Source organism: Channa argus, chromosome 23 (assembly GCF_033026475.1).
Source record: "Channa argus isolate prfri chromosome 23, Channa argus male v1.0, whole genome shotgun sequence".
NCBI lineage: Eukaryota > Metazoa > Chordata > Actinopteri > Anabantiformes > Channidae > Channa > Channa argus.
This window is the reverse complement of record NC_090219.1, coordinates 7527545-7554919: the sequence shown is the minus strand read 5'-3', so window position 1 is coordinate 7554919 and position 27375 is coordinate 7527545. Positions and strand designations below refer to the sequence as shown.

The window sequence follows — 27375 nt, the reverse complement described above, 5'->3', positions numbered from 1 at the left end:
TCGACGTTTTAGACACAACAACTCATCACCTTTGAGCTGTGTGGTGGTAATTTTCTCAAAAATATCAAAAGCACAGAGCATTGCATCGTGGGATTTTTAGCAGAAAGTAGTGTACATGCCATGTACCTTTTAGTGATGCATTGTGGGATACATTGAGTGCATTTACACACTCAACATTCAGAGACACTATCACAAAATAAACACAACATTTAGTGAGTCTGGGGTGATTTTGGACACAGCTATCGGTGCAAATGGGCTGTTGTCCAATCAGCCTGGATGCTAACATAGCAGTTCACACAGTTCCTTTGTTATAAACGTTATCTAAAAACCATTTCTCATGTAAACCAGTTCATACTGTTTCACAACACAGCACCATAAGCTGCAATTACTTCCTCTATTTTGGACTCCCAAGTCCAAAATATGTGCTGCAATTTCACCAAACCTGCATGAAACACTTGCACAGGGAATGCACAAATTGCCATTTTAAATCCCGATGTTAGCAGGGCTTTTTTTAGTTTCACCCAACAGCATAGTCAGAACACCAGAGCGATAGCTTTAGTGCAGGTCTCTCTCTAAAGTGCAGTGGGAATAACTGATTCACAGCCCAAACTGGCGTCCTCATTTTACACAATTAAGTCAAATTTTCAGTTGCTAAGTGTTTTTCAGCAAAAGTGTTTTGGCCTATTAAAGACCCCCCCTCTTTTCTTTTTTTTTTTTTTAATTGCATTTGTTGGCTGAATCATTGTAGCCAACTCCAGTTTGCTCATGTCTCTTCAGTATCATATAAAGACGCCTGTAAATCTGTCACTGTGTAGAACAGTTGGAATAATCTGTCTTCAGAGGGTCATTATGTATCTTTCGCTGCTGAGGTGAAATGAACGGGCACAGAACAGGTGTTTGTTAGATACAGGTGTCCAGTTACAGTTTTAACCCGGCTTGCTTAGGGGTGATCTGAGCAAACATTCAGGTCCTGGTTCAGCTTTTTGCAACCGAACCTAATCAGGATGAAGCTAAAATAAAACAATGATGCAGGTACACCAAAGACTTCACATACTGACAACGGGGACACTTATCATAAGTTTCTTTTGCACAGGATTAATAAATTCCTCTTCTGACATCCTGTGCATACAGACTAACAGTTACAAAAACAGGGGTGAGTGAATCAGTTCCAAACCACAGTGACGAGTTGTTGTATAAGCCCTCTGAGCACAAAGCCTTAGATGCAGCACAAACACCAGCTCCTTCGTTGCCCCCCCCCGCCCCCTCCAAATCACCAGCCTTTGCTCTCATTCAAAAGTTCACACGTTCTTATGTCCTTCCTTTGACATATGATCACCTCCCAATGACACCACTCCTCCTGTTCATTTCCTGTTGGTGTGGAAAACCACTTCCAAGTGCACTTCATCCTCCCAGAGGAAGCAAGTCACTTCCGCGAGCAGGTAGCTCGTTGGCAGATAGCTTCCTCATCTGGCAGGGTGGGGTGGGGTGGGGGGTTGGGGGTGGCCACAGTTTGGGATGCTACTATGCATTGAGTTTTCATTTGTGCAGAGTATTCCAGTAACATGTACATTAATTGAAGCTTATAAAACCCCTTTCCAGACAAATAAGGGGTCTTTCGCATGCAGGAAATAGCGTTGCTCCATTGCTTCCTGCTTCCACTGTGCTCTGTCTTCCTTCTCCTCAGTCTAATCCCCCTCAGTCTGAACAGTCACATGACCGAGCAACTTTTAGCTTTGTCCTTCCGGAGGTCCGAGGTCACACCTGCCAGGTCGGGCCTACCGGGCATGTGAGAAATCCTCTTTGTGGCGCGGGTGGCCTTGCTGCGCTTGACATTTTTGTGGTTCTTATTGATGCAAGCCAACGTGGCCACGTGGAAAATGTCTCTGACGCTGTTCTCCGATTGCTGGGCCGAGCACTCGATGTAAGGCGCAGAGATCTGCTTGGCCATACTGGAACCCTGTGGAAGTAAGAACATGGTCACCACCGAAGAAAGGTCATGGAGGTCAGCTTGGAACAAGGTTAACACATTTTTTTAAGTACTCAACAACAATGATGACAGGGTTTCTGCTTTGGTGGATCAATTAAACATGTGGAGTGCAATAATAATACTTATTCTTCTGGGATTACAATCACATTCAGATATCTGCTGATTAAAAACTCTATTATAAACCCTATTATTGCATACCTGGTCATAGGAGACTGGTGTCTGTCTGTGGTTGGACAACTCCACCAGTGTGCTCAGATCAGTGCGCAGGTCTGATTTACAGCCCACCAACAGCATCTTAGTGTTGGGACAAAACTCCTGGATCTCCCCTTTCCACTGTGGAGAAAGACAAAAAGCTCTCCATCATGAATCATTCAAAGAGAAATCAATATTTCCTCCTAATTATCCTCTTAACTTCTCTACCACAGCTGCTGCAAAATGGTTTGATGCGTCTTATGCGTTAAAATATGCATGGCCAGAGTGACCCGAAACAAGGTCCCATGAGTTCCACCCTGCATCACCCACCCTTAAAGGTTAAAGCTGCCACTTCCTGGAGCCCCTCAAGCTTTGACCCTGGAAAGGAACTACAAATAATCCCTCTGTTTACTCCTTGACATAAATAAAAGCTCTGTGGTATTTCTCCAGAGGCTTTAATCTAAGGCTAATGTGCCTCAGGGCTGGCCGGTTGGTCAGGAGACCAACTTCATCAATATCCAAGTAGCTAGTTGCTTTGTACAATGTGTCTATTGCAGTACTTTCTGTCTGCACCACTCGACTAAAAGCCCAGACAAATGCTACTCTGAATCTGGATGTTACAGTATCGGAAGTTGTAGCTTGTGAGCAGACAGCCCATTTTACATCATCCTATTAACTAAAAATGAACTGTAAATGCAGATACTATTCAAACCAAGGTGATAACCATAATCCTAATGCGCCATTAATCATTACAGACTAAAATGTGTTTTGTGATATGGAGGAAAAGTGTGTTGCTGCTCTTTTCAGCCACAGCTGCCTCACTCCACCACCAGAATCACAACGAAAACAACAAGAAAACAGGAAAGGGGGAACACACCAGGTGCATTTTCAAGCTGAAAACAATGCGTTTACAGTAAAGGGACATATCATCAAAGCATTCCTCCAGTCAGATGACTGATACTGCCTGTTCTGCTTCATCTTCAGTGCACGCACTGACATGTGGGAGTCACCCACATTCCACAGTCATCAGATGCTAAACCGCCAGGAGCTCCGTGTGAGCTTCTTGAGGTGCAGCCATATCTCAGTAGAGGTTTAAGAGTCAGTCAGTGGAGAGCATTCACTTCCTTCTTAACCCACTGACCTTCTAATCTAGTCACATTACAGCTGCAACATCACAAGACACAAAAAAACTACAGCAACCAACAAACTCTAGATGGTAGATTTAAACTTATGATCCATATGAAAGCAATACAGACTTCGGAAAAGACTTTACTAAAGAGGGACAAACCTTTTTCAGTACACTGTCCAGCGTTTCAGGGCGGCTGATGTCAAAGCAGATGAGGACAGCATCAGAGTCTGGGTAGGAGAGAGGCCTCACGTTGTCGTAGTAAGGAGACCCTGAAACATAGGCAAAAACTGTGTTCATACAACACATTTGGATGCTGTTTGAAGCAGTTACACAAGGACTTGCACACACACACACACACACACACACAATTCTGAAGAACTGTGACCACATCTTCCGTTTATTCTTGTAAATTAATGACCAGCCTTCAGAGATCCATGCAAGCAGCTTCATTTGCTTCAACACACGCATTCATGTTGCTGTTAAGATGCCATTTTGGGATCATCAAAACAAGAATAGAGCTCCAAGAAAACCTCACTCTGTGTTTTTGGAGAGAAAATTGAGTTTGTTAAAAGTTTAATTAAAGAGAGAAATGTTTAGAAATTAATTTTCTAAATAAAAATGATGCTTATGCCTTGGGGACATTTAGTTTTCTCTGGGCAGCAACTAAATCAGCAAAAGACCTCAAACCTATACTGCATTTCTGAGTGTACAAAGATGTATAAATCTCTTATGACATGACTGCAGCTCAACTATAATCCATAGAAACCAGGAAAAAAGGAAGGAAAATAAAGAAACAAATAATGCAGAATTAGGAAAAAAAATGTGCTGACTATGACAAGATCACTTGTTGAAGAAATCCTCTCCGGAGAAACGCAGAACTTCAGAGTGAGGAAATGACGGCCTCAAAATTGAAACCATGTGTACGCGAGACGCCCTTCTCTCCACCAGACTGAAACCCCTCCGGAGGGGAGAGGAAGGGGAAGAAAAGGGAGGGTGGCGTCATGTCAAGGTGAGTCAAGATCACATGACAAAGAAGGAGCTGACCACACACGCAACCAGCTGCCAAGAATCTGGAGAATTTTGTTTTTGGTAACTCAAGGTTCCCCTGGGAGGTCCAGACACTGCTGTGGAGAAAAGCCAGTGAGGCACGGTCACACAAAAAACACACATAGATCTAGTTCTGCTAATCTAAACAGTCTGGGTGGGAGACAGGACTGTTTAAACAAACCATGCTTCCTTTCAGGTCTCGCACAATAAAGCAAGACACTGGCTTTGGTGATGTGTACGATAAATATGCCACTCGTCCATGTAAAAATCTGAACCATATCCATAATCACAACACTCGACATGTTCTCCCGAGGGCACAATAAACGATAGGGTAAAAAAAAAATTTTTTTACAAAAACTGATCATTGCCATTCATGAATTATTGTAGCTCACACTTTGTTATGATACTTTATTCTAACCCAATGATTTCATTCCAGCTGAGCTAAAAGCTAACTGATGAGGATGTTTGGTTCAGCCTAACGACAATTATTTGACACGTATGTTATAAGTTAAGTTAAAGGGGGGAGTTCACAGATTTTCAACCTGCTTCATATGCTTCCAGTCTGGAGAGTTCATACAGTATATGCATGTTCCTGAAAATCTCTGTATGACATCATCTGGAGGAGTTTTACAGTGCAGATCAAGTTACCTGGAGGAGTTCTGCAAGACTACAGACCACCTCTGGAATTTGAGGAACCAGATGACAAACTCCCCTAGATCAGCTATATACAGTAATATTTTAAAACCGAGAAGGCACAGTGACGCGTAGAACCAGTCATAACAAGTTATCCTCAAATTAGAACCGTAGGAAGCAAATACAAATCTGTGAAGTAGCACCTTAACTTGTGTAGTTTCGATATCTCACAAAATAAATGCTGAAAGGGTTTGTTAACCTACAAAAGAAAGCAATTAACAACATTTATCCTCCGCTTGATTTTATTTAGAGAGTCACCAGTGTTTGGACTTGAACTACAAACTCCACAGTCTACTACTACTCTCCTTTCGGCTTTATCCCGTGAGTTCGGGGTCGCCACAGCGGATCATTGTCCGCATGTTGATTTGGCACAGTTTTTACGCCGGATGCCCTTCCTGACGCAACCCTCCCCAATTTCTACCGGGCTTGGACCGGCACTGCATCGCTGGGGAGGGGGAATGGGCTGTTAGGGGTTCAGGGTCTTGCCCAGGGACACTTCGACATATAGCCAGGGATCGAACCACTCACCCTGTGGTCCGTAAGCAACTGCCTTTACCAACTGAGCTATAGCCGCCCCTGAACTACAAACTCCACAGTAGTCCTCCCAAATGTTGATACACACTGGCTTTCCGTGACACCGCTTATTTGTTTGTGCTAACAAAAACAGAAAGTCAATGAAGTATAGATGCCAGGGACTACACAGAACATTTTTCTGACATCTCGATCTAAATATAATGTGTTTCAGATATAAACACACAGGCTTTTTATTACCCAACAACTTTCTGCTTCTCCACTCCCTCCCTAAGAATGTGCAGTGAAGCTGTCAGATAGGGGACACCGCCTAAACAAAAACCCAACTGCCATCATTGACACAGCACAGGAAGTGCAAGGCGATGAGGAATGTGGGATGCCCGCAAGCATTTATTTCCCATTTTCATGCCTATCTCACAATCAATCAGGCTTCACTGTTTGAAAGGTCTTTTATTTCAACTCTTGCTGCCTGGAACCAATCACTGGAAAAATAAGACCCTGTAACTGAAAGGGTAAGCTGTAGATTGAGCTCACATTTTACAATAAATAAGGTTGGTTTTTTGTAATCAGCACCACTGAGAGGAAACACACATATCAGAGTTGCTGCATGCAGTGTGTGAAGTCGTCTTGATGATATGTCTGCACATATTCCTGTGAATTTACCTGGAGATTGAAGTATTTATAGCTCAAATCCTCTAAGTAAATCTTCGCAAAGCATTTCAAGCTGCACAACGTAAACAGGAAACTGAACAGCACCCACAACAGTATTTGCATTGTGGCACCAAAAGTGTGTGTACAGTTCTTTTAAAATTTGTTCTCATCTGCCATTTACAGCTGAGTTGTAACTGCATCCTGAGACTAAAATCTGCTTTGAGGTCATCATCCTGCCAAATGGAAAGATAAGAGGAAATCCCACAGCTACCACACATGGACACACACACATAAACCTGGTGCCTGTCATCTAATTAGCTCCTGTCATTGTTCCCCCACAGGATCTCTAAATCTGGAAGGGAAGACACACACCCTGTCCTCCCTCTCTGTCCTTTAAATGCACACACAGACACACACAATCCAGCCCCTCTCGCCTTCTTCTATCCTCTCTTGTGTTGTACTCTCAGCAAATTAATACTATTGTGCACAGCGTCGTGTGAGGTACAGTGTACTGAGAAACAAAACCAAACCTCCACTGTGGTCCTAATGACTTTCCATGACTAAAGAGAAGCTCTACCAAGATGTGAGAATCTTCTTCCTTACTCGTTTGCTAACATGCTCTCTAAGGCTGATAACTGGGATCACAGGCTTCTCTTCATGTAATAATTGTATTAAAAAACTCCAGCTACAAAATTGCATTCCACTCCTTTCATGTAATGTGACTCATTATTCAATTCCCACATGTTCCTCCTTTTCTACCTCTTCCAAAAACCCCTCAAATTTCCTGATGTTGCGTGTTTGGAATACAAAAGCCACTCCATGATGTTCAAGACATGCTGCTTTCTGTAGGACGCCTTCACATAATAATGGCTTACTGACATGGAAATGTACTTAATCTCACACTAACACACAGGCCTGAGGTAAGCCAGCTGCACCTGACAGTCTGGATGGTCCGCAACAGGTCTACAAGGCCGCTGATTTACCAAATAGCTAACATAGCTGAGTAGAACTGAGCTGACGGGTGGCGAACGACTGTGTGTGTGTGTGTGTGTGTGTGTGTGTGTGTACACACAAGCACATGAGATGTTAAGACTTCGGGGGCACCTGTGGAAACAACAAACCGCAACAGGCACGTTCAGTCATACTACACCCTTGAGCTTAAATATATAACCAGTCACAAAGGAGGCACACACATATATACAGCACAACCACAGCAGAAGACAAAAAACAATTTAAACAGCGGCGACCTGAAGCAGGATCAGCTGTCGTTGCTGTGGTTACCAAGATTATCTGTTGCTGCAAACACTGCCATCCTGCAAAATCTGAAAAGGTTTTGTGGCAGCATGATGTGATGGTTGCATACAGTATGATAAGCTGGAATATGACACGTTATTTTATGATACACTACAATATAAAGGGGCATGTTACAACACAATATGTTAAGTTACTTTGCTGTAGTATGAGACACGACTTTACGTTACATTTTATTATGCTTCATGTGAAGATATGCTTTGATAAGTTGTGCAACTTTAAGCTGGATTCACACTTCCTGTGGAAGTTGTTTGGCACAAACCCTGCACGACCTGCATATTACATCATTCTAGCCATTGTTGTTCTCTGCAGGGGGGAGCTCGCGTGACCCTCTGCAGCAGCCATATACGAGATGAAATAAGAGTTAAAAGTTATTACTTATTTTGAACCAATTTAAATTTTCTTTATTTTCCTAAAAAGATTTTCATACCCCTACATGCAATGTCAATGTAGGGGGGAGGCAAACTTACTGTATCTCTAACCAAGACACCATAGGCATTTTTAATATCCTTTGCCATTCTGTACTTTAGATGTATGCTTGACTTTTATCTCTTAATTTAATTCTACTAGGAAGCACTCTGTTCAATTTTATCTAGAAGGTGCTATAGAAATTAAATTTACTTAGGCCCATTTTAACTATGCACAGGCAAGGCCGCATTAGGTTTGATTTAAGCACAACTTTGTTAAAGCTAAAACATGTGCATTCAAATGGTGAGAGAGCAAGAACCCAAAAAAAAAAAAAAAAAAAAAAAAAAAAAGAGTCAGGTGTAAAGTGAGCAGGTCTATTAATCTATTCAGGATTTTACTGTCCTCCAGTTTCACTTTATTCATTTCCCCCTTGGAAACAAGGTAGGGCTTTACCCTGCTAAGGATCTGGGCCTGTTGGGTACAATAGGCCTCTTTGTAGCAGAGGAAGTAGAAACCTTTAGTCTGAGGAATGCCAGACATGCGGTTCCAATTCGCTGAGCCCTGAAATGTGATCCAATTCAACAATGGCTGCCGACAGAGGATTGGAAAGTATGTGTGTGAGCAGCAGAGGAGCTTACCAAGTACATGAAAAAGTCCCACGGCTGAAGTGCCCAGAGTAACGGGGGAAGCAGCAAATGCAACACGCTCTAGAGAGTACAGAAGGAAGTGATAATCTAGGCTGCTCTAGCAAAATGCTGCCTTTACGAATATTTTTTGAATGTTTTCTTTCTGAAGTTTTATCCAAAGTGGGTTTTTATGTGAGGAGGCAGCAACTATTAAAAAAAAGAAAAAAGAAAAAATACACACACACAACACTAACGTATCTAGTTTTCCCATGAGGTATTCTGGGATAAATATTTTCAAATGAGATCCATGGGGCCCAACATGTGTCTCTTGGGAAGCCCCTGATGTGAAAATGCCCCAGCTCCTGTGCTTCTTGTCTTTCTCTGATAAGATTTTATTGGCACTTTTATTTGTCCTAGCTTTAGGAAATAGGCAACATATATATCTAGAGAAAGAACTTCACAGCCTACTGCAAAAACTGGTTTAAAACAGGATTATCAGTAAGATGATTAGTTGACTTTGAAGCTGCCCTAACAAATATTTCATTATAAACTAGTCACATCACCATAGGTCATGCGAAAGAGGTTGATTAAATCAAACCACAGAATCATCAGCAGTTCTACAGTTCCTCTGCAAAGTGTTTAAGAACCTTTTAGCTCATTGTTTTGGTTTTACTAATGTTGCTCTGCATCTGCTGTATGTGTAAATCGCAAATTAGCCATATCAGTTTCACAGGGGGATGTATCAGTTTACAGCTTGTTGAGCTGCACCCAAAGTGAGGGTTTAGAAATGGATACATTGTAATAATGCAAACCGGTTATCAGGGCTGAGTAAAAACATACTGGCATTACATTTTTATAAAATGTTTAATACTATAAGGGGTCATATGCATTTTGGGAAGTATTGTCTGCACACTGTTGCACATATGGTTAATTTCTGTATATTCAAAATTAAGCCAGCACTAGACAAAGGCAAAGGGGATGAAGCACAAGTATTCTGGAGCCTTTGTTAATGTGGTTTTACTGAATTATAAACCTCATATTATACTGTGCATCAAATAATTCCCAGAAAGCAAATATATAAAGATTATGATGTTTTCCTGCCTTTTTATACCACTCGAAATGAGAATATTGTTGGGTGTGAAACTGCTGGACAAACTATCAAAAGACATTTTTGGATTTAGTATACTGTGGTTGACATTATTTGCCATTTTCGAAGTTTTAGAAACCAAATTGTCGTTAATTAAACAGCCCTTAGTTTCAGCCCACCCTGAGCTCCCTTCGTAAAGGTGCTGAGATGCATTTTGCTCCTTTCTACTCCCCCCTCAGGCATGCCGGCACTGAGCCATAGGGGTTGCTCTGTTTACCTTCGCCGCCTTCTTATCCTCCTGTTTGACTCTCAAACAAACACCTTTGCAGCACATTCAGACATACAGGCAGACAGCAAATCGCTTCCTCTGTCGGAGAAAAAAATCGTAAAGCATCAAAGGCTGCAGCCTGGACCCAGCGAACCCCACCCTGAGGCCGGGAAAGCGAAACCAGTAGAGACTAGCAGGGTGGGGGGACAAATGGAAAGCAATACAACTGGCAGGCATTTACCTTAATGACATGAATTACACTCATCAGCCTCTCACCTAAACACACACACACACACACACACCACTTCTCATTAAGCCACTCGTCACCACAGAACAAAGACCACCACAGTGTGTGTGTTTGTGTGTGTGTGTGAAGGGGTGTTTGTGTGTGAGAGAGAGAATGATGCTACTCCAGTGTCTTCATCTCTGCATCCCGGGCCTTTGTCCTGAGTGCATGCTGGGGTCACACACAAACACCCCCTCCCTAGCACACCTCAGGAGATAAGGAATCAATTTGATTGGTCATGGCCAATGGGTATCCCTACAAAGGGACCATTCAAGCTGAAAGCTGTATCAATCACTCACTGGGTGTGTGTGCGTGCTGGTGTGTGAGTGCCAGTCGGGGGGATAGGATTGAAGGTAGGTGGGTGGGGGGTCTGGCTCTATCTCATACCCACTGATCTAATAGGAACACTCCCCCCCTTTGCTGTTTTATGAAGCAGAGAAAAAGAAAAATGGCTCCAGGCGACTGGCCAACACAGTGCAATAAAACAAAATTCTCACTCTGGCTGGCTTTCATTTCTTTGCCTTTTCACTTCCACAAAACACACACACACACACACACACATTTAGGAATCTGAAATTTGAGCTTCTTGTTTTTCTTGCTTGTAGTTTGGCTGAGCCGGGAAATGAGTATAAACTGCTGATACGTTTAATTTCATTTCCTGTGGAGAATAAAAAAAAAAAAAAAAAAAAAAAAAAAACAACTTTATCATGCTTCTTCTGCTACTCAGATGAAACTGAGCTGCGGTTAAACATGCGTAAAAATCAGAATTTGCAAATTGATTCTGTCATTTTGTTTTGTTTTCTAAAGAAGGAAAATCGTTTCACACCAATCTTGACGTTGTAGGAAAGTTACTCAAACACTACTCAGGAATTCCAGGCCTGAGTCCTGCAACAGCTGGCTGTCGGTTTGTCCCCACCCATCCCCCCCCCTCAACACACACACACACACACACACACACACACACACACACAAACCACATATGCCTCACTCATGCATGACTGCTGTGCCATTCAGTTCTCGAGCATTGATGGATGAGGTAGTGGGTTTGTTTACACACACGGGATGCAGCAGCTGGTTTGGACCCAAAGTCTAACCAACAAGCGATAAAAGCCGGAGATGTGCAACAACCCACCTTCCCCCGCAGTAAAAGAATTTCAAAGTATGTTGTCCAGATGTACAACCTAGAGCTCGATCATTAGCTGTCCCTTCCTGTTTCTGCTTCAGATTTGCTCAGCTGAGAGGAATTAATAAATCAGATTTTTTGTGCATTTCTGTGTCATGGCTGAACTCCAATACTAAACATTTCCATGTAGGCAAAAGGTGAGCGTTTCCTAATCTGAGCATAACCGCAACTACAGACTAGGAGAAAGGATTAACCCTGCTTCATTGATTAAAACGTGGTCACACATTCATTTCGTTATTTAAAAAACAGCAACATGTCACACAAGTGGGACATGTTGAGGGAAACATTTGAGCACAATGCCCAAACACCTTTCTCAACACCAACACTGAGACTTTCACATGCATCTACTCATTTGTTTGCATGTCCAGAGGGGGTGAGAGGCTGTGACTCCCACATGTCTGGACATTTTCACCTGCACTGGCTTGCAGTGCAACACAACAGGAAGTAGACAGAGAGGCCACGAGGAGGAGGCACGGTTATACCTGAGGTGTCCCACAGACTGAGCTCAATCCTCTGCGTGTCGATTTCGAAACTGGCCGTGTAGTTTTCAAACACAGTGGGGACGTAGCTCTGCAGGAGACATGAATATAGAGCATATTAGAAGGCAAATCAGGTAGAAAATAACATGTTGATATTTAAAAATTTCAAGCTTCCATACTGAGGAATAACACTGCAACAATGCAAATCCTCAACTAGTGTCAGCACTGTTACTACACCTGCATTGTAATGTACTGCATGCATGCATCATACAGGCCAGGTGAGAGACAAGACATGTCCTTCATCATAATTGAAGCATCAACCAATCACCAACAACAGCAGCAGGAGGTGTTACTGGTGTCTTACTAAAACCAGGTTACTGAGCATCGTGTGGATCAGTGTGCAGACCCTCACCTCAGGGAAACAGTCCTTGGCGAACACGTGAAGCAGCGCAGTCTTCCCGCACTGGCTGTCCCCCACCACCACTATCTTACACTTCACACTCGGACTGGGATCCATGCTGGATTTTAGAGAGAATTTCTGACACGACCGTCTCTCCTTCATTGATTTCAATCGGGATTAAATGTAAAAAAAATCCTGTGGGAGAGTTGAAGCGTCGAGATGTGAAGCGACAGCTGCTGCAGGCCGTCTGTCGTCCTCCTCCCCCGGTGTCTCCGCCTGCTCTGAGCCGGTAAATGCCATTTGCTTGTATTTATACCGTGACAGGAGCCAATGGCAGCGGCTCTGCTCCTGCCTGAGCCTCCCACAGCAGCCTGCTGGGCCTGGCCTCCATCATGGCGCCCCCCTTTGGATCAACCACAACTTTTCTTTCAAAAAAAAAAATGAAAGAGACATTAACACTGTAACAAAACAAATAGTTTTGTCTGTTCAGAGGACCAGGGAAACAGTGAAGCACTGGAAACCTCAGTACAAACTGCACAGCCTCAGGGAAATGTGCAAATGTCTTTTTACAAATAAGTACAAAAATATCAAAAAATAAAAGTTAAAAGAAGAAGAAGGGCCCTGCAGGTTTGAGCCATGGGACATCTTCCCACACAGCTAAACGCTAAAAGTGAAGTGAAATAAATAAAAGACACAAATATCACAAAATTCTTTTGAACGACTACATGCTTCTATTGTAAAAGACAGGAAATCAGCTGCTACTTGGTTGATAGGAGTTAATCTCACTGCTGTGATCATAATTTAAATACAACAAAAGGCTACAGTTAAAACTGTATTTAGTCCTTCAAATCTAAAAATGGTGACATAAATAAAATACTATGTCTTTTTATTTAGTTTACAGTCTTAAACCACTTAGAGCTAATTCACATAAACTTCAAACAAACTTAAATAAAGATGTGCAAATGATAAATCGATGGAAAAGGCCTTTATTCTTTATCTGATTTTTTTAAAAAATGCATAATTTTGCATATGCAGCTATTACATAAAAAATAAGTCACATCACCTCATATTTTAATTTTCTAACTACACATCCATGTTGTATATAGTAAAAAAAGTGCTGTAGGATTCAGAGGGCATGAGAAGAATTACTTTCATATAAAGAGGAATACTAGTTGTAGTAGAACAACTGCAATTTAATATTTTATTCACAATAGAACATAAACAACATATCAGATGCTGAAACAGACATTTTACCATTTTATGGAAAAATATTTGCTCATTTTGGATTTGATGACAGCAACACATTTGAACAAAGTTGGAACAGGGTGATGTTTACCGTTGTGTAGCATCCTCTCTTCTTTTAACAACAGTCTGTAAACGTCTGGGAAGTGAGGAGACCAGTTGCTGGACTTTTAGGAAAGGAATGTTGTCCCGTTTTTGTCTGATGCAGGATTCTAGCTGCTCAACAGTCCTGGGCCTTTGTTGTCAGATTTTTTTGGTTTTATAATGTTTTTTATTGGTGAAAGGTCTGGACTCTGGTCTCTTCTTCTGTGAAGTCATGCTGTTGTGATGGATGCACTATGTGGTTTAGCATTGTCTTGCTGAAATATGCAAGACCTTCACTGAAAGAGACATTGTCTGGATGGGAGCATATGTTGCTCTAAAACCTCTATGTACTTTTTCAGCATTGATGGAGCCTTTCCAGATGTGTAAGCTGCCCACGCCATAGGCACTAACGCACCTCCATACCATCAAAGACGCTGATAACAGGCTGGATGGTCCCTCTCCTCTTTAGTACGCAAAACGGCGTCCGTAGTTTCCACAGACAATTTTCCATTTTGCCCCAGACCATTTTAAATGAGCTTTGGCAATTTACAGGCAGTAATTTCTGGAAGTGTTCCTGAGCCCAGGCAGTGATGTCCAATAGAGAAACATGCCTGTTTTTAATGCAGTGCCACCGCAGGGCCCGAAGAGAACGTGGTAGTTTTGACCTTTGGCCTTGTCGTTTGTGCAGAGTGGCAGAGATTCCTCTTGATTCTCTGAATAATTTGATGACATAATAAATAAAGATGTTGTGATCTTTAAAGACTTAGCAATTTTACATTTTGGAACATCTTTCTGAAGTTATTCCAAAATTTTTAGATGCAATTTGTCCCAGATTAGTGAACCTCTGCCCATCTTTACATTTGAGTGGCTCTGTCTCTCTGAAATGCTCCTTTTATACCCAGTCATGTTTCTGACCTTTTTCCAATTAACCTAATTAGTTGTCAAATGCTTCTCCATTTGCTTTTTTATCTGCAGCCATTACATTTCCAGCCTTTTATTACCCCTGTTCCAACTTTTTTGAGATTTGTTGCTGCCATCAAATTCAAAATGAGTTAATATTTTCTATGAAATAGTAAAATGTCTCTGTTTCAACATCTGATATGTCACAGGTGCTGTTTATGTTCTATTGTGAATAATATATGGGTTGCATATATCATATTATAAAGAAAAGTGCAGCAAGTACAACTATAAATTAACAATTCATTTGTTTATTTTATTTATATATTATTTTTGTACAGCAACATGAGCAGACTCTATGTAAAAAGTAAACGTATTTAAGTAAAGCAAAGTCAATGTTTAGTGTTTCTTGAGAGGAGGTAAAGGAAGTAAATCAGCTTTTAATAATTTATGTCAATCGTTTATTTACAAATTATAATATTGACTAAAGTAGCATTTTATCGATGTGATTTAGTTGGGATCTTAACAATAACTGATGCAACAGAGCCAAATAAATCGTAAGTTCTTTTTAATTTTTTATTGTGTTTTTTTTTTTTTTACGTTTTACAGAGATTACATGCAGTTCTTGAAGAGAAGGAGCCCACAGGCTTTTAGTTAGCTAAACTTTATGAGCAGGTATTGATGAAGTTACACAAAAAGAGGTTTTTATTTATGAAAGTCACAATTTTCATTTTTCTGCCACATGAAAACACAATAAGCCCAGTGAAGCCAGTACCAGACGCTGCTTATTTTCAGTGAGCAGAGATAGTAGTTTCCAGGGAGGATTCCCTCATTATCTGTGAATAATGGATGTACTTATTGTGGCATACACAACCCAAGCAAACACGGGAAGACACACAACTAAATGTTCCTGTCTATGTGAGGGTCAATTATGCAGCACACTGGCATGTTTCTATCTATTTCAGAGTGTGAACAGGAACCCTTCTGGCCTCATCTCTCAGCCTTCAGGCTACGTCCCCAACATGGCATTTACAAAAAAAACCCCAAAAAACAGCAGTGTTCTGCATCAGCTCTCCTCTCTGCGACGGAGCGATTGGACTCTGGGTGTTGCTGGCAGCGTTTTTACAGCGAGGCAGCTCCACCCTGCAGGCTGTGTGGTAGGAGTCCCGTCTGTTGTGTGGAAGCTCTGCCTCCAGGACACAACACCGCCAGGAGAGAAGAGACAGTGGGATTTTACACACTATAACTCTGCTATTTGGCTTCCATCTTTGTACCATATGCATTTGACCTCATTCAAATTCTGGCTGATACAGATTTGTGCTTTTTGTTGTGCAAAAAAAATAAAAAATCCCCCAGCTCCCTAACTAATTCATTATCCTTCCTCTGATTTTTATTGTTTATGTCCAAGTAAATCCTGATTGCTGAGATGGAAAGAGCCCTAGCAGAGGAGAAAATGAACGAAACCATGTTAACTGAGGTGTTTACACTTTATGCCCCTGTGCCCTTCTCCATTTTGATTCAGGCTGACTGCCTGTGCGTGTGCTGCACAGCCATAGCCTGCGGCGCCACCACTCTTACTTTGGTGCAGGCGCACATTTGGGGCAAAGGGAGACTGTGCAGATTGACATCACGCAGAAACACTGTCCTGAAATCTCACCCATGTGATATCATCAAGCTGTAATATTTTTTGTGATCAAGAGGTTCATTTGTATTGACTTCCTACCTTTCTGATAAAGCATTGCAACATACACACAACTATGACATTTCATGTCAATACAGACTCTAGTTTAAAATGTCAGATGCAATAGATTTCTGCCTTTATTTAAAGTACGGTTGCTGTTTTAAATCACTGAAATAAATAGAGATTAAACTGTTAATGGAGTTGGCCAACGTGTACTGTACAGTTGCCTGAATACTGTCCATGGCTCCCAGAATAGAAATGAGGCTACCACCTGTTTTTGTCTCATGGTGCTGTCAACATCCTCTGCATTTCCATGAGGACATGCAGTCACCAAATCTTCCAGATCAGAGCTCATTTTCTTTCCTGACTTCCTTACGTTTCTTTCTTAAGCAGAACCACCAAATAACCATATGTTGGAAACAGGGTTAACAGAACATGTAGCTTAACATCAGCTGGGCTACAGAAACCTTGAGGCATCTTGTAATCTCAACTGCCTTCTAAATACATTCAACCAAATGCAGGAATGACCTTGGACCTTGGACAATGTGCAATTCTCTGATGCAAGGCAAATAGAGTGTGAATGATTTTGGATGTTCAAATTCTAATTAATAAGAACAAGATAATGATATAGAGTATATTTTAATGAACACATTATAACTAATAGAACCTGATCTCGGTCTACATCCCACAATGCATTATTGCACAACTAGGTCAGCACACGTCTACCTTGCAGTGTTTTCAAAGCCTTTCATTGGGAGTGTTGGCAAAAAAAATGTTGGTTGCTAACATTAAATCAGCAACAGATATCTATTTTTGCAGCTATAAATAATCTGAATTATTCATACTGAAAATACCTCAGAGCAGCAATATTGTAGTTTCCAATGATAAACTCACGTTTGTGTGTGTTTTGTACAACGAGCACCCATTGGTATGTGATATCCAGCACAGTTCACGTCTGGGTCACACTCCGGTGCACATAATTCTTCCTGCGTAAGGGAAGATTTTTGGAGCAGCCAGTGAGAGGAATTTGCCACATTGCTGCAATGATATCCATAACCTTTAGGCAACCACAGGAAATCATTTATAACCAAAAATGGATTTTCTTATTTAGCAAACAGGTCTCCAGATGGTTAAGAATGAGTAATAAATGGGGGAGTGTGACCCAGGTTCGAAGTGGTTTGGTTTTAGCCAGTGGGGCAACAGTGCTGGAGGTGTGTGGTGAGTCTAGGTCACTGGGTCTCTCTCCCTCTGCCCTGACAGCATGCCGCCCCACAGTTATCTCTGTCGACGTGCATCCAATCAGCAGAGCGCTGACATTTACTGCTGGGGCAAAAACAGCGCACATTCACTCGTTTCGGTCAGAGAGGGATTTCCTCAACGGTTCATCACCGTGTTCGGGAAATTAAGGGCAGATTCAGAACAGTTCAAGGAGAAATGGCGATAGATGTCCCTTTGGCTTTGTCTTGTTACTCAAAACAACGTGAAATGGGCTAAAAAAACAAACCCATTTTTCTACATGAGGATGCAAAAATGACAAATTGAGCTAAACAAATCAACACTGTCGACCTCTTTGTTTAACGGTTAGAGTGTATCTGTATAATAAACCACATTTGGGAAAACAGGAGATGTTGAAAAGCTTTTTGACCTCTCACAGTATTTTGTTAAACTACCTCAGCTCTCAGCCTTGATCTGTGGCTGATGGCAGCAGGGGGCCGCAGTTTTAAAGTCCTCCAGTTTCAGAACAAGAAGAGGTGTTATTTCACACCAGCTGGGCGAGTGAATGACCCTTAATGATGTGTGTGTGTGTGTGTGTGTGTGTGTGTGTGTGTGTGTGTGTGTGTGTGTGTGTGTGTGTGTGTGTGTGTGTGTGTGTGTGAATACTTGTGTCTGCATATTCACAGACAAGTACATTTTCCTGAATGTAATTTGCTTGGAGTAAATACCTAAGACTACAATTATCTTTAGCAGTGACATCACTTGTTATAAATTGACATTATTAACATTGTGTTTTTTTGAAACCGTTACCAGTTGCTCTTTGCTAGAAGTAAACAAATGCAAGCTTCTCCATGTAGAGAAGTAGGCGTTTGTTGAAATATCACCCTGTTTGGTACCAAAATAGTTGTATGGGGCTGCTGGTAATAAAAACCTACGTAGTTGTAGGAGGACAGTCTCTGGAGAAGAGTCCATGTGGATTAATTGTCTTAACTGGCCCTTTATCGAGAACTGTTACAAGAAGGAAGACGGGAGTCCAGTTACATAAACCATCACTAAACCAGAACCACTACCAGGTTCTTGCTGGGATCATCCTACTTGGGAAAAGAATAATGGCATTTCCACTGTATTAACACAGTTAATTTCCTGTTGTGTTTAATAATTCCTCATAGTGACATCATAGTGACATAACTTTATTGTGAAGTCACTAAAACTGAAATCACATTGTCTATGAAGACAATTCATGTTTATTTTGGATCAGTTAAAAATGGAGCAAGGAGAACATCACAGAGTCATCACCACAGCTGGGAAAAAAATCCCAAATTCCTATGAGCTTTACACATGTGTTGAGAAACCCTCTGAGTTCATCCTGTTCTCGCATCAGTTCAAAGAAAAGCATGCAAGCAAACAGTATTCTGTGTGGAAATCAGATATTTTCTACTCATATTTTCCTTTAATATCCATTGCTTGTAATTAATGGGAATGGATGTCAGGTCAGGCTGTTCAAACATTTCAAGGGAGTGCACAGTTTTACCAAACATTGTATGAGTCACCTGCTATCACTAAACATGACCTCAGCTCATATGTTGGCATAAAGCAGCAGAGCCGAAAAGTCTCCTCATTTAACAGGTACAGACGCTCTCTACTGTAACGACTTAATGAATCTTAATATGCTTTGTCTCCCTTTCTGCCCCCTTTGGCTCACAAACACATGACTTTTTCGTGTAATAAACCATTAGCTTAATATCCTCTGCTGAATGTACTGCAGGGCAGCAAGGGCACAGCAGACACACACACACACACACACACACACACACACTGGTATGGAAACACATAGATGTGCACACAGAGGAGAAGGCCAATGACACATAGAGTGGGTACAGTAAGTCTGTCAAGTGTCTCTCATCAGTCACTGCATCTGTTCAGGCATGAATACACACACTGAAGGGCTCAGTCTGTGTGTCTGTGCATGTGTGTGTGTGTTTAATAGATTGAAGGATGAATCTTTTCCAGGGATGACCTGATTCTTCAGGGAAGTTCGTGCATGTGTGTGTGTGTGTGTGTGTGTGTGTGTGTGTGTGTGTGCTTGGTGGTTAATGGTGCATGAAATTATGTCTTCATTAGCATCTCCTCAAGATCAACCACATAATGGGACAGTAATCAAATCTGTCAGTTACATGACATCAACCAACGTTTTTTGTGAGCCTAATCATAAAATGACAACGGCGAAAAAAAATCATTAAAACATGTGTTTTTAATTATACCTACCCTGGTACGATGACATGGGAACAAAAAAATACTATGCAATACACTAATGTGGCCCTTTGTTTTCATAACAACACACGGAACGATCAACCCACACAATGAATGCTGTAGCTTCAGGATGTTTGTGGAAATTGAATGATTTGGATGCTACGTTGCTACAGAGATTTTTTTAAAGACCTTTTTATTAAAATCCTCTGCATATGGTTGGTTGCAAACGCTTGCATTCTGTTAGGTGAAGTTTGCATTCCTCCGCATTGAAATGGCATGTAGAGAGATACAATCTCGTACAATCATGGACATTCAGATACATTGAGATTAGTGCAAAAGCATCCCCCTTAATAAATTCAAAAATAACTGTAATTACTTTGTAAAAAGGGAAGATTTCTACTATTAGCTTAATGTCCATTAAATAATATGTCAATGAAACTGTTTTTGACATTTCAAAATAAGGAAACGCGAACTTGTGCATGTAACTGTTTTATGTTTTTATTTGGACAAATTCAGGTCCTCATGTCTTGAGCGATTTTATTTAAGATTTGATCTTAACATTACACTTTAAAGACGTTAACATTTCCTGATTCTAAATGCCCATATTTTGTGGAGTTGCAACAAGTGAAAAAGACGACAACTTCTGCTATGACTGAAATATAGTTTGCTGTTTATTAAAGCATCATCATTTACTAAGTATTTGTTGTTGAAGTTGTTGTATTGTTTCTTGTTGGATTTCATTAGCGAAATGTTCCCCCCTGTACTAAATGTATCTCCAGGGATCCAAACCAGCTGCTTTAATTCCCTATGATCCTCGGAAATGTGCGGCCGCTGTGTGCGGATGTGGCTTTTTTTATTGTGCGAGCGTGTGCCGACCTACCACAGCCACTGCAAGGAGTCAGATCGCATTATAGAGTGATCCAGATCTGAGGCAGTGTGTTTGTGTGAGTGTGCGTGTGATGTGTGAAATGGAGATGAGTGTGACAGCCAGACAGGAAAAAGCCTCCGGTGTCATTTAGCTCTTTATCACAGTAATCACAAACGAGAAGCTCCATATGTGTCGCAGTGAGGTTAATGTCAGGGCTGAAATTTGCCCTCAGATATCCACAGAAGTGCTGTCATCAGTGTCAGAATCTGTGACTCTTTCATTACTGTCAACTGCTGACACGATAGCTGGGTTTTGATGTGTTCATACAGAGATTTCAGGTGACATAATGTGCCTTCAGGCTGCTATAATGGAGATCCTCAGCTGCTAATGACACACAGCAGCTGATTGTGTTTTTAAAATGGTCACAATAGAACAAGGAATATTTCTGCATGTGTTAAGATTTAAGATATTTTGTGTGGTGTTACTTTTTAAGTGTAAGCTCCTGTTAGCCAACAGCCTCATTTTGTGACACACTTGGAATTCAGTGGCATCACAATAAGTAAACATTTATTTGGACATCAGCCTCCTAACACTGTAAATAATTAGGGCCTTGACATTCACTCTAAAATAACCTAAGATATTTCATGTGCTGGCTAAATATAGCTAACAACCAGGCCATCTCTCTGGCCCATATATGTGCTCCAGCAGACCTATATGAAAGTGCCAGACATGGCTGCTGGGAGGTTTGAGAGCCTCTACAGTGCAATAATGTGCTGAGGCTCGCTGTGCCTTGAAGACTGGGGACAGTATAAAAAGTCTTTCCCTTGTCATTTTGTTGCCTTGTAAGTTAGTCTTTTGAGAGCAGACAGTTTGACATATTACACAAACACAGGTGTACATTATATAAAAAACATGATAATTCAAGCTACAATAGGCAAGTTTTAGGACTCCAGAAGCTCAAGTGTTATCACTGCATCCAGCGTGTTGGAACAGCACTGCATCTAAGCCAAAACCTGTGGCTTCTCAAAGATATGCAAAAAGATAATTTGTGCTTATTTATGATTCACTGCAATGTGATGCTCTGGGTTTGGCCTTGTCTGATTAGTTAGAAGGCCGAGCCCAACTCAGAAATGTCTCTGCTGAGGTACCCACATGTTTCTCCTTCACATTAAGAGAAGATATGGAGCATATCTAAGAAACAACAACAACAACATCAAAAAAAAAAAAAAATGTTGTAGCTTTAAGTTCCTTTTTTGCTGCTTCAGTTTTATGGTCCATGTTTTTTGATGGCTCACATGTGATTGAGGAAACCCCATTTCATTGCATATTCAAATGCTATAAAATCCAAGCAGCATATGTAGATTCATGTAGAACAATAGTGTGATACAAAATTTGCGTGATAATGGGTTCAGAATTGTATCCAATTATGGAATTGTTTGCAGTTAATTTGTAATAATAAACTAGTTTTGTTTGTTGGATTCATGCATCTAAATGTAAAAGCATATTGTCATAAAGTCAAATCCTAAATTCTTCTGTTTATAGAGAAAATGCTAGTAGAGTGCAGAAATTAGAATGCTGCTGTCGTCTTTACTCCTAACTGTGGTGTGCCACACAGTCAGATGAAAGCGGCGCAGAGGTTTTCTAACAGCTTAAACTGTTTGTTTTTTTTTTGTCAGAACCCTGGTGATGTTCATGTGACCCCCCCCCCCCCCAACCGCCTACTGACAAGCCTGGAAATCAGCAGCAGATATGGTGAAGATGCCATGTGGTGAGCCACAGCATCATGCTACCCAAAGTGATGGAGATGAACTGTAGAGGGGGGATGGGTGTCGAAGGAGGAGGTGTGACTGTGTCAGCATCGGTGAGTGCCTGTTTATCTGCAGGAAGATAGAAATCATGCATACACACAGGAGTGTGTGCACATACACGTACAGTAAAAAGCCACTCTTTTGTAGGTGTTGGGATCTCCCAGATGGGAGTGAAAGCCAAGGATGGAAACATGGACCACACTAATGTAACGATGACACCTTCCGGGGCTTCTCTTAGGAGGAGAACAGTCAACAACAGAGGTGTGTTGTGGGGTTTGTGTTGAGCCATTGGGTTGGCGTTGGTGGGCATTTGAGGTTTTTTTAAGGTGGGGGTTAGTTTCTTTGATCTGCTGAAGTGGCTTCAGGTCTGTGTAGCCTGCTGGGAGTGGGGCGGGTGGGGATTGGGGGTAAGTAGGTGGTGAGGTCTGTGTGTGTAATTCAAGACATAAAACCAAGGTTACACACATGAAACCGTTGCAGTACGTAACATCACACTGAAAGGAAATTGTTTTAATGAGAATATGTGTCAGGTGAGATTTATATGAGAGGCCTTGTAGTTCATAAATCATGCTTACACACACACACACACACACACACACACTTCCCACTCTCACATACCCCATTATAGCTTTAATGAAAACAAATGCTGCACTTGGTCAGAGTTGCTGCGAGCAACTTTTAAGCTATGAGGAATGTATTAATCAAACCACGGTGCATTTATGGACACTTTAAAGTTTTGCTTTCATTATAGCAACATAGCAGAGAGTTTTTCTTATTATGCACATTGGTTGGTCCTCTTGGTGTATAAAATGTAAGGCAACAGGAAATTTCTACATATGTTTTGGCTACTGCTGTGCTGCAGACAAAACAATTTTTAATAGTGATTGCTCATTTTGTTAATAGACAGACACTCCCTCCACAGGCTTCATACTAATCTGCTGATCCACAGTGGTGGTAATGTGTGAACATGCATATGTATTATTTACCTCGACGCCTCCCATTGATTTACTGTACTTAACTTGCTTTATGTGGCCAAACTCACTATTTGTCCTTTAGAGCAAACACAAGATTACTGGCTCTGTTTAACCCGGGGCAAGGTATAACTGCACCTTATCTTGCCGAGGTGGTAAAGCACAGAGAAAGAGTGCATTAGTGTAATATATGGGGGAGGCAGCCCTGGCAAACACAGGGGAATTACTTGTAAAACAAGGATGATATCACACAGAGTACATGTGACACATTTGCAAATGCAGCAGAGAGTTGGTGGGCTGAGGGTGTAGCTACGAGGAGGAAATGTCACTTGTCTCTCTGCATTTTGGGTCTGTCTCCACTTATAAACCTCCCATAAAACCAATAATGTTGTGCAGATGTAGACATTTAGCCCCTGAGCTAACAATATAGAAGGCGCAGTATGTCGGGAATGCCTTTGATCAAGGCTTTATGAAGGAGACGGCCTCTTTGATGATTTTGCTGACATTTCCAGGAGACCCTAAAGACCCGAGTCGGGCTGATCAAATCAGTGTGCTTCCTCTCTCTTCGGCGTTAGATAGCATGGATGCAGCATGCCTCTTAGTAGTTTGGTTTTTTTGTGGTTTGAAGCTGAGGAGACATTCTGTCTAACTGCTTTCTGAATGAAGATGTGCTGTGTGCATTTTCTCCCGAGATGCTTGTCCTTCTGCAGCCCTCTTATTGTGAATAAGACACATTTGCACACAAGAAAGCCGAAACCTAAATTATTCGTATAGTTTGCATACACTTTTACAATTGAGTATAGTGAAAGGTTCATTTAATAAATTACTCATTTACTATTTCTTTACATTTTCATAGTAATTTTTAAAAGATGCACTGTATACATTCTAGTATAACGTATGTATCTGTGACCTACTGACCTGGTTCTAACATGGCATGTTGGCTTATATCATCATTTATTTTATGAGGTGGGTGTAGGATATATCTATGTCCTACGTCCTATGTCTGAGCAGTGACATTTTACTTACAGCGAGCACATTCATATTCACAGTGCAACTGATTTGTGATGCCGACAGCATACAAATGCACTCATCACACACCTGCATATGCAAACACGCCCTGACTGAGACATCCTGTTGGCTCTGGCTAACCTAAAACAGTCATTGTGGAGAGAACATAATAATGAAGAACAAAGAGGTTTGTGCTATAATCACTTATCATTCTAATTATATTTGGCTGGAGCAGATAGTTAAATGGCAAAGTTGTCACTTTCTTAGGTCTGAATCAATGCAGTGTAATCAAAGTCACCAATTACACAGTCTGCATCACATTACTAATCGGGAGTCCAATTGTGGTCAGCTTTGCCTTTGTAGAGAATATGAGATGCGATTTATCTGGCGCCGTCAATTTTCGAAATGTCCAGCCCATTAAATGCTGCAGGTGCTTTCACACAAATCTAAATGCATTTTCACCTCCTGGACACATGGGTATACTATTGAAGGGTCTAAAGGTGCACCAATCATCTGATGCCATGTCATGCCACCCGAGAAATGTGCCTCTTACGGACTTGCGGTATTGCTTGTCAGCTAATGGATCTATGAGATGAGGGATAGCATTAAGAAGCTCCCCCACAAGGCAGCAGAAGCAATCATATGATATTTTGGACCAGCTGTGGACAATCACACCATTTAATGCACTAAGTAACTTTGATAAATAAAGTTATTACGTGGAGAAGAAATATCTCTGTGTTAACCTTATCTCGTTCGCTAACGGTTCTAAATAACCATTGACTCCTGTCTCATAACTGTTGATAAATCATGCTCCTTTTGCGCATCAAAGTTCACCCAAACTGAACTTGATAGAAAAAATGTTGCCTTTGAAATGCTGGTGTGATGAGGTGTTCACTTACACTCATATGTACGATTAGAGCAAAGTAGAAGCAAAGATTTTAAACAAACATATTCCAATTTTTACACTATATAACAAGAAATAACACTTGTGATTAAATGCCCAGTTTGAAGCCTGGTATGTAAAAATGTTAATGTAAAGTTTAGAAAGCTCAGATTCTGTCTAAATCACATGTGGCGCCCGTGTGTTGCAGCCTGTGTTGTTGAGGTTTAACGGTCAATCACGTTGCTTCTTGAGAGCCCGCTGACTTTGAGCTTTTTGAAATGGTCACAGGACAGACTGATAACTACACTAATACACATGGGGCATTGTAAAGTGACAAAGAAAGAAGACAGAGAAGAGACAGTACAGCATACAGCAGGTTACGATATTTCTGCTTTAATATAAAATGTTCTTTAATTTGTTTTTTTATCTCCACAGTCATGGTTGTAAAAACAAGCAATCTAAAATGTGGCAGCCCCTGAAATAATATTAATAAAGTCTGATTGTACAAGTTTTTAGTACAGACTCATAACAGAGACACTAGGGTGCCTGTAAGAAGTAAGTGGGAGACTATATGTTGCTGATGACCTGAGACAGAATCAAGTTAAACTAAATTGGATGAAAGTGAAACATTATTACATTATCAGACCAGAAAAAGATCTGTCCCCTTGGGGATGACAGTGGATGTCATGTAGACAGGGACATGACTCCAGATGAATGCTAATGTTCACCATCTGCTTGATGTTTGCCAACAAGTTGACATACGAAAACAAGTCACTGTTGTGTTCACAGCTTGTTTGCCCCTAGTGGCCTAAAAAGTGAATTAAAGCTGTTTTAAAGTAAAATCACAAATATAAAATGTCTACATTTTAAGAAATACTCTATTGTTATTTGTTTGTTTCACACAGAGAAGAGACTGGGATTAAAACCCTACTTACTAAACAAAGAGATGGTCTTAACAACCTCCAGAACAATTTTATAAAGGTAAATTAATTTAGTTAGACGTTTTGTGACACACATATTCACTATACGTATGTAACCCTTTCCAGAGATACTGGCAGTGGTTTGTCTTTTGGTTTAGTATATGGGGTATAAGGTTTAAGTAGCACCAAAATGAATGGGATCACTGTGGTGACACGTGTCATACACTGGTCATTACTCACACTCGGGTTACATTTGAAAGATTGAAGGGATTAAGTTTGTTTACCGTGTGGGTTATACATTGTGAGACCAATTAAACACCAGTCATTCTTTTTCCACAGCCAACGCACGCAAATCGTTTTCTTGGTCTGTTGCCCCCAATTTCTCCTACAAGCCTCCTCCATCACAACACTCTAATAGCCATACAACATTTAAGCAGAGAAGTTGGTGGGGGGGTTGGGGTTTGAGGGTAACAACTCATATCCCTCCCCACTTTCCCTCTCCTGGGCAGGGTGATGATCTGTAAAGAGAGTCATTAAGATGCAATTTGTGACTGCGACACACACACGCACACAGACACGCACATCGCCTAGAGAAGGCTATCCATCACCGACAGCCCCATTCCTCACTGTGAAAAAGACACAGAGGTTTGCTGCATGTCCGGCTGACCTCCGACCTCCAAGACCGTGTGTGCCTCAACATGACCACACAAGCAAACACACAAACATGTGGTCTGATGGTGACGGACCCTTTGTGGTAATTTTGCATGCCCTTCTGTCTTCTTACCATATTTTTGTGGTTGTTGTGCATCATTCTAGTTGCTTTGTGCCTCTTGCTGGGTGATTCACCTTTCTGTGTATTTTTTAAGTGTCTTTTCATTGTTGTTTTGTTTCTCGTTACCATAGTTTTTCTTATCTAGTTTTTCACTGCTTCGACTTGCCTCTCTCTCCATGTCTGTCTGCTTTACTTTCTAGCAAGAAACGTTAAAGTTAAACAAATGCTTTGGCACAGTAACCTTCTGACCCCTCAAGCAATTCAATAATCTATGGTCCAATCACATGTTTGACACGTCTAATGAAAATGTCCTTGAGAAAGACACTCGGGCTTCTTTTTTTTTGGCATGCTGCTATTCGTGACCTACACCATGAAAATCCTTCATGTTTAATATATTCAAAAATACAATTACCTAATCATACATTATGCATAATGACTAAAAAGATTAAAAAGCCTGTAATTGAAGAGTAGTGCTGGGACAATTTCAGGAAAAATAAT

At 41.1% G+C, this 27375-nt stretch overlaps 1 protein-coding gene across 1 annotated transcript; it reads right to left on the bottom strand.

The window, feature by feature from the left end:
* Nucleotides 1-700: 700 nt before the first annotated feature.
* Nucleotides 701-12562, bottom strand: rnd3a (Rho family GTPase 3a). Its single transcript, XM_067493455.1, has 5 exons — nucleotides 12291-12562; nucleotides 11882-11969; nucleotides 3468-3577; nucleotides 2186-2320; nucleotides 701-1957 (listed from the first exon to the last, which is right to left on the bottom strand). The coding sequence occupies exons 1-5, from the start codon at nucleotides 12438-12440 to the stop codon at nucleotides 1709-1711; spliced, it is 732 nt and encodes a 243-aa protein (XP_067349556.1). The 5' UTR covers nucleotides 12441-12562; the 3' UTR covers nucleotides 701-1708.
* Nucleotides 12563-27375: the final 14813 nt, after the last annotated feature.

What these genes read in the sequence shown, in the direction of transcription:
- rnd3a (XM_067493455.1), bottom strand. Translation starts at nt 12,440, where the DNA reads ATGAAGGAGAGACGGTCGTGTCAGAAATTCTCTCTAAAATCCAGCATG. An exon ending in CCAAGGACTGTTTCCCTGAG is followed by an intron (nt 11,970 to 12,290) that starts GTGAGGGTCTGC and finishes TGTCTCCTGCAG; the next exon opens with AGCTACGTCCCCACTGTGTT. An exon ending in CACCAGTCTCCTATGACCAG is followed by an intron (nt 1,958 to 2,185) that starts GTATGCAATAAT and finishes TTACTTCCACAG; the next exon opens with GGTTCCAGTATGGCCAAGCA.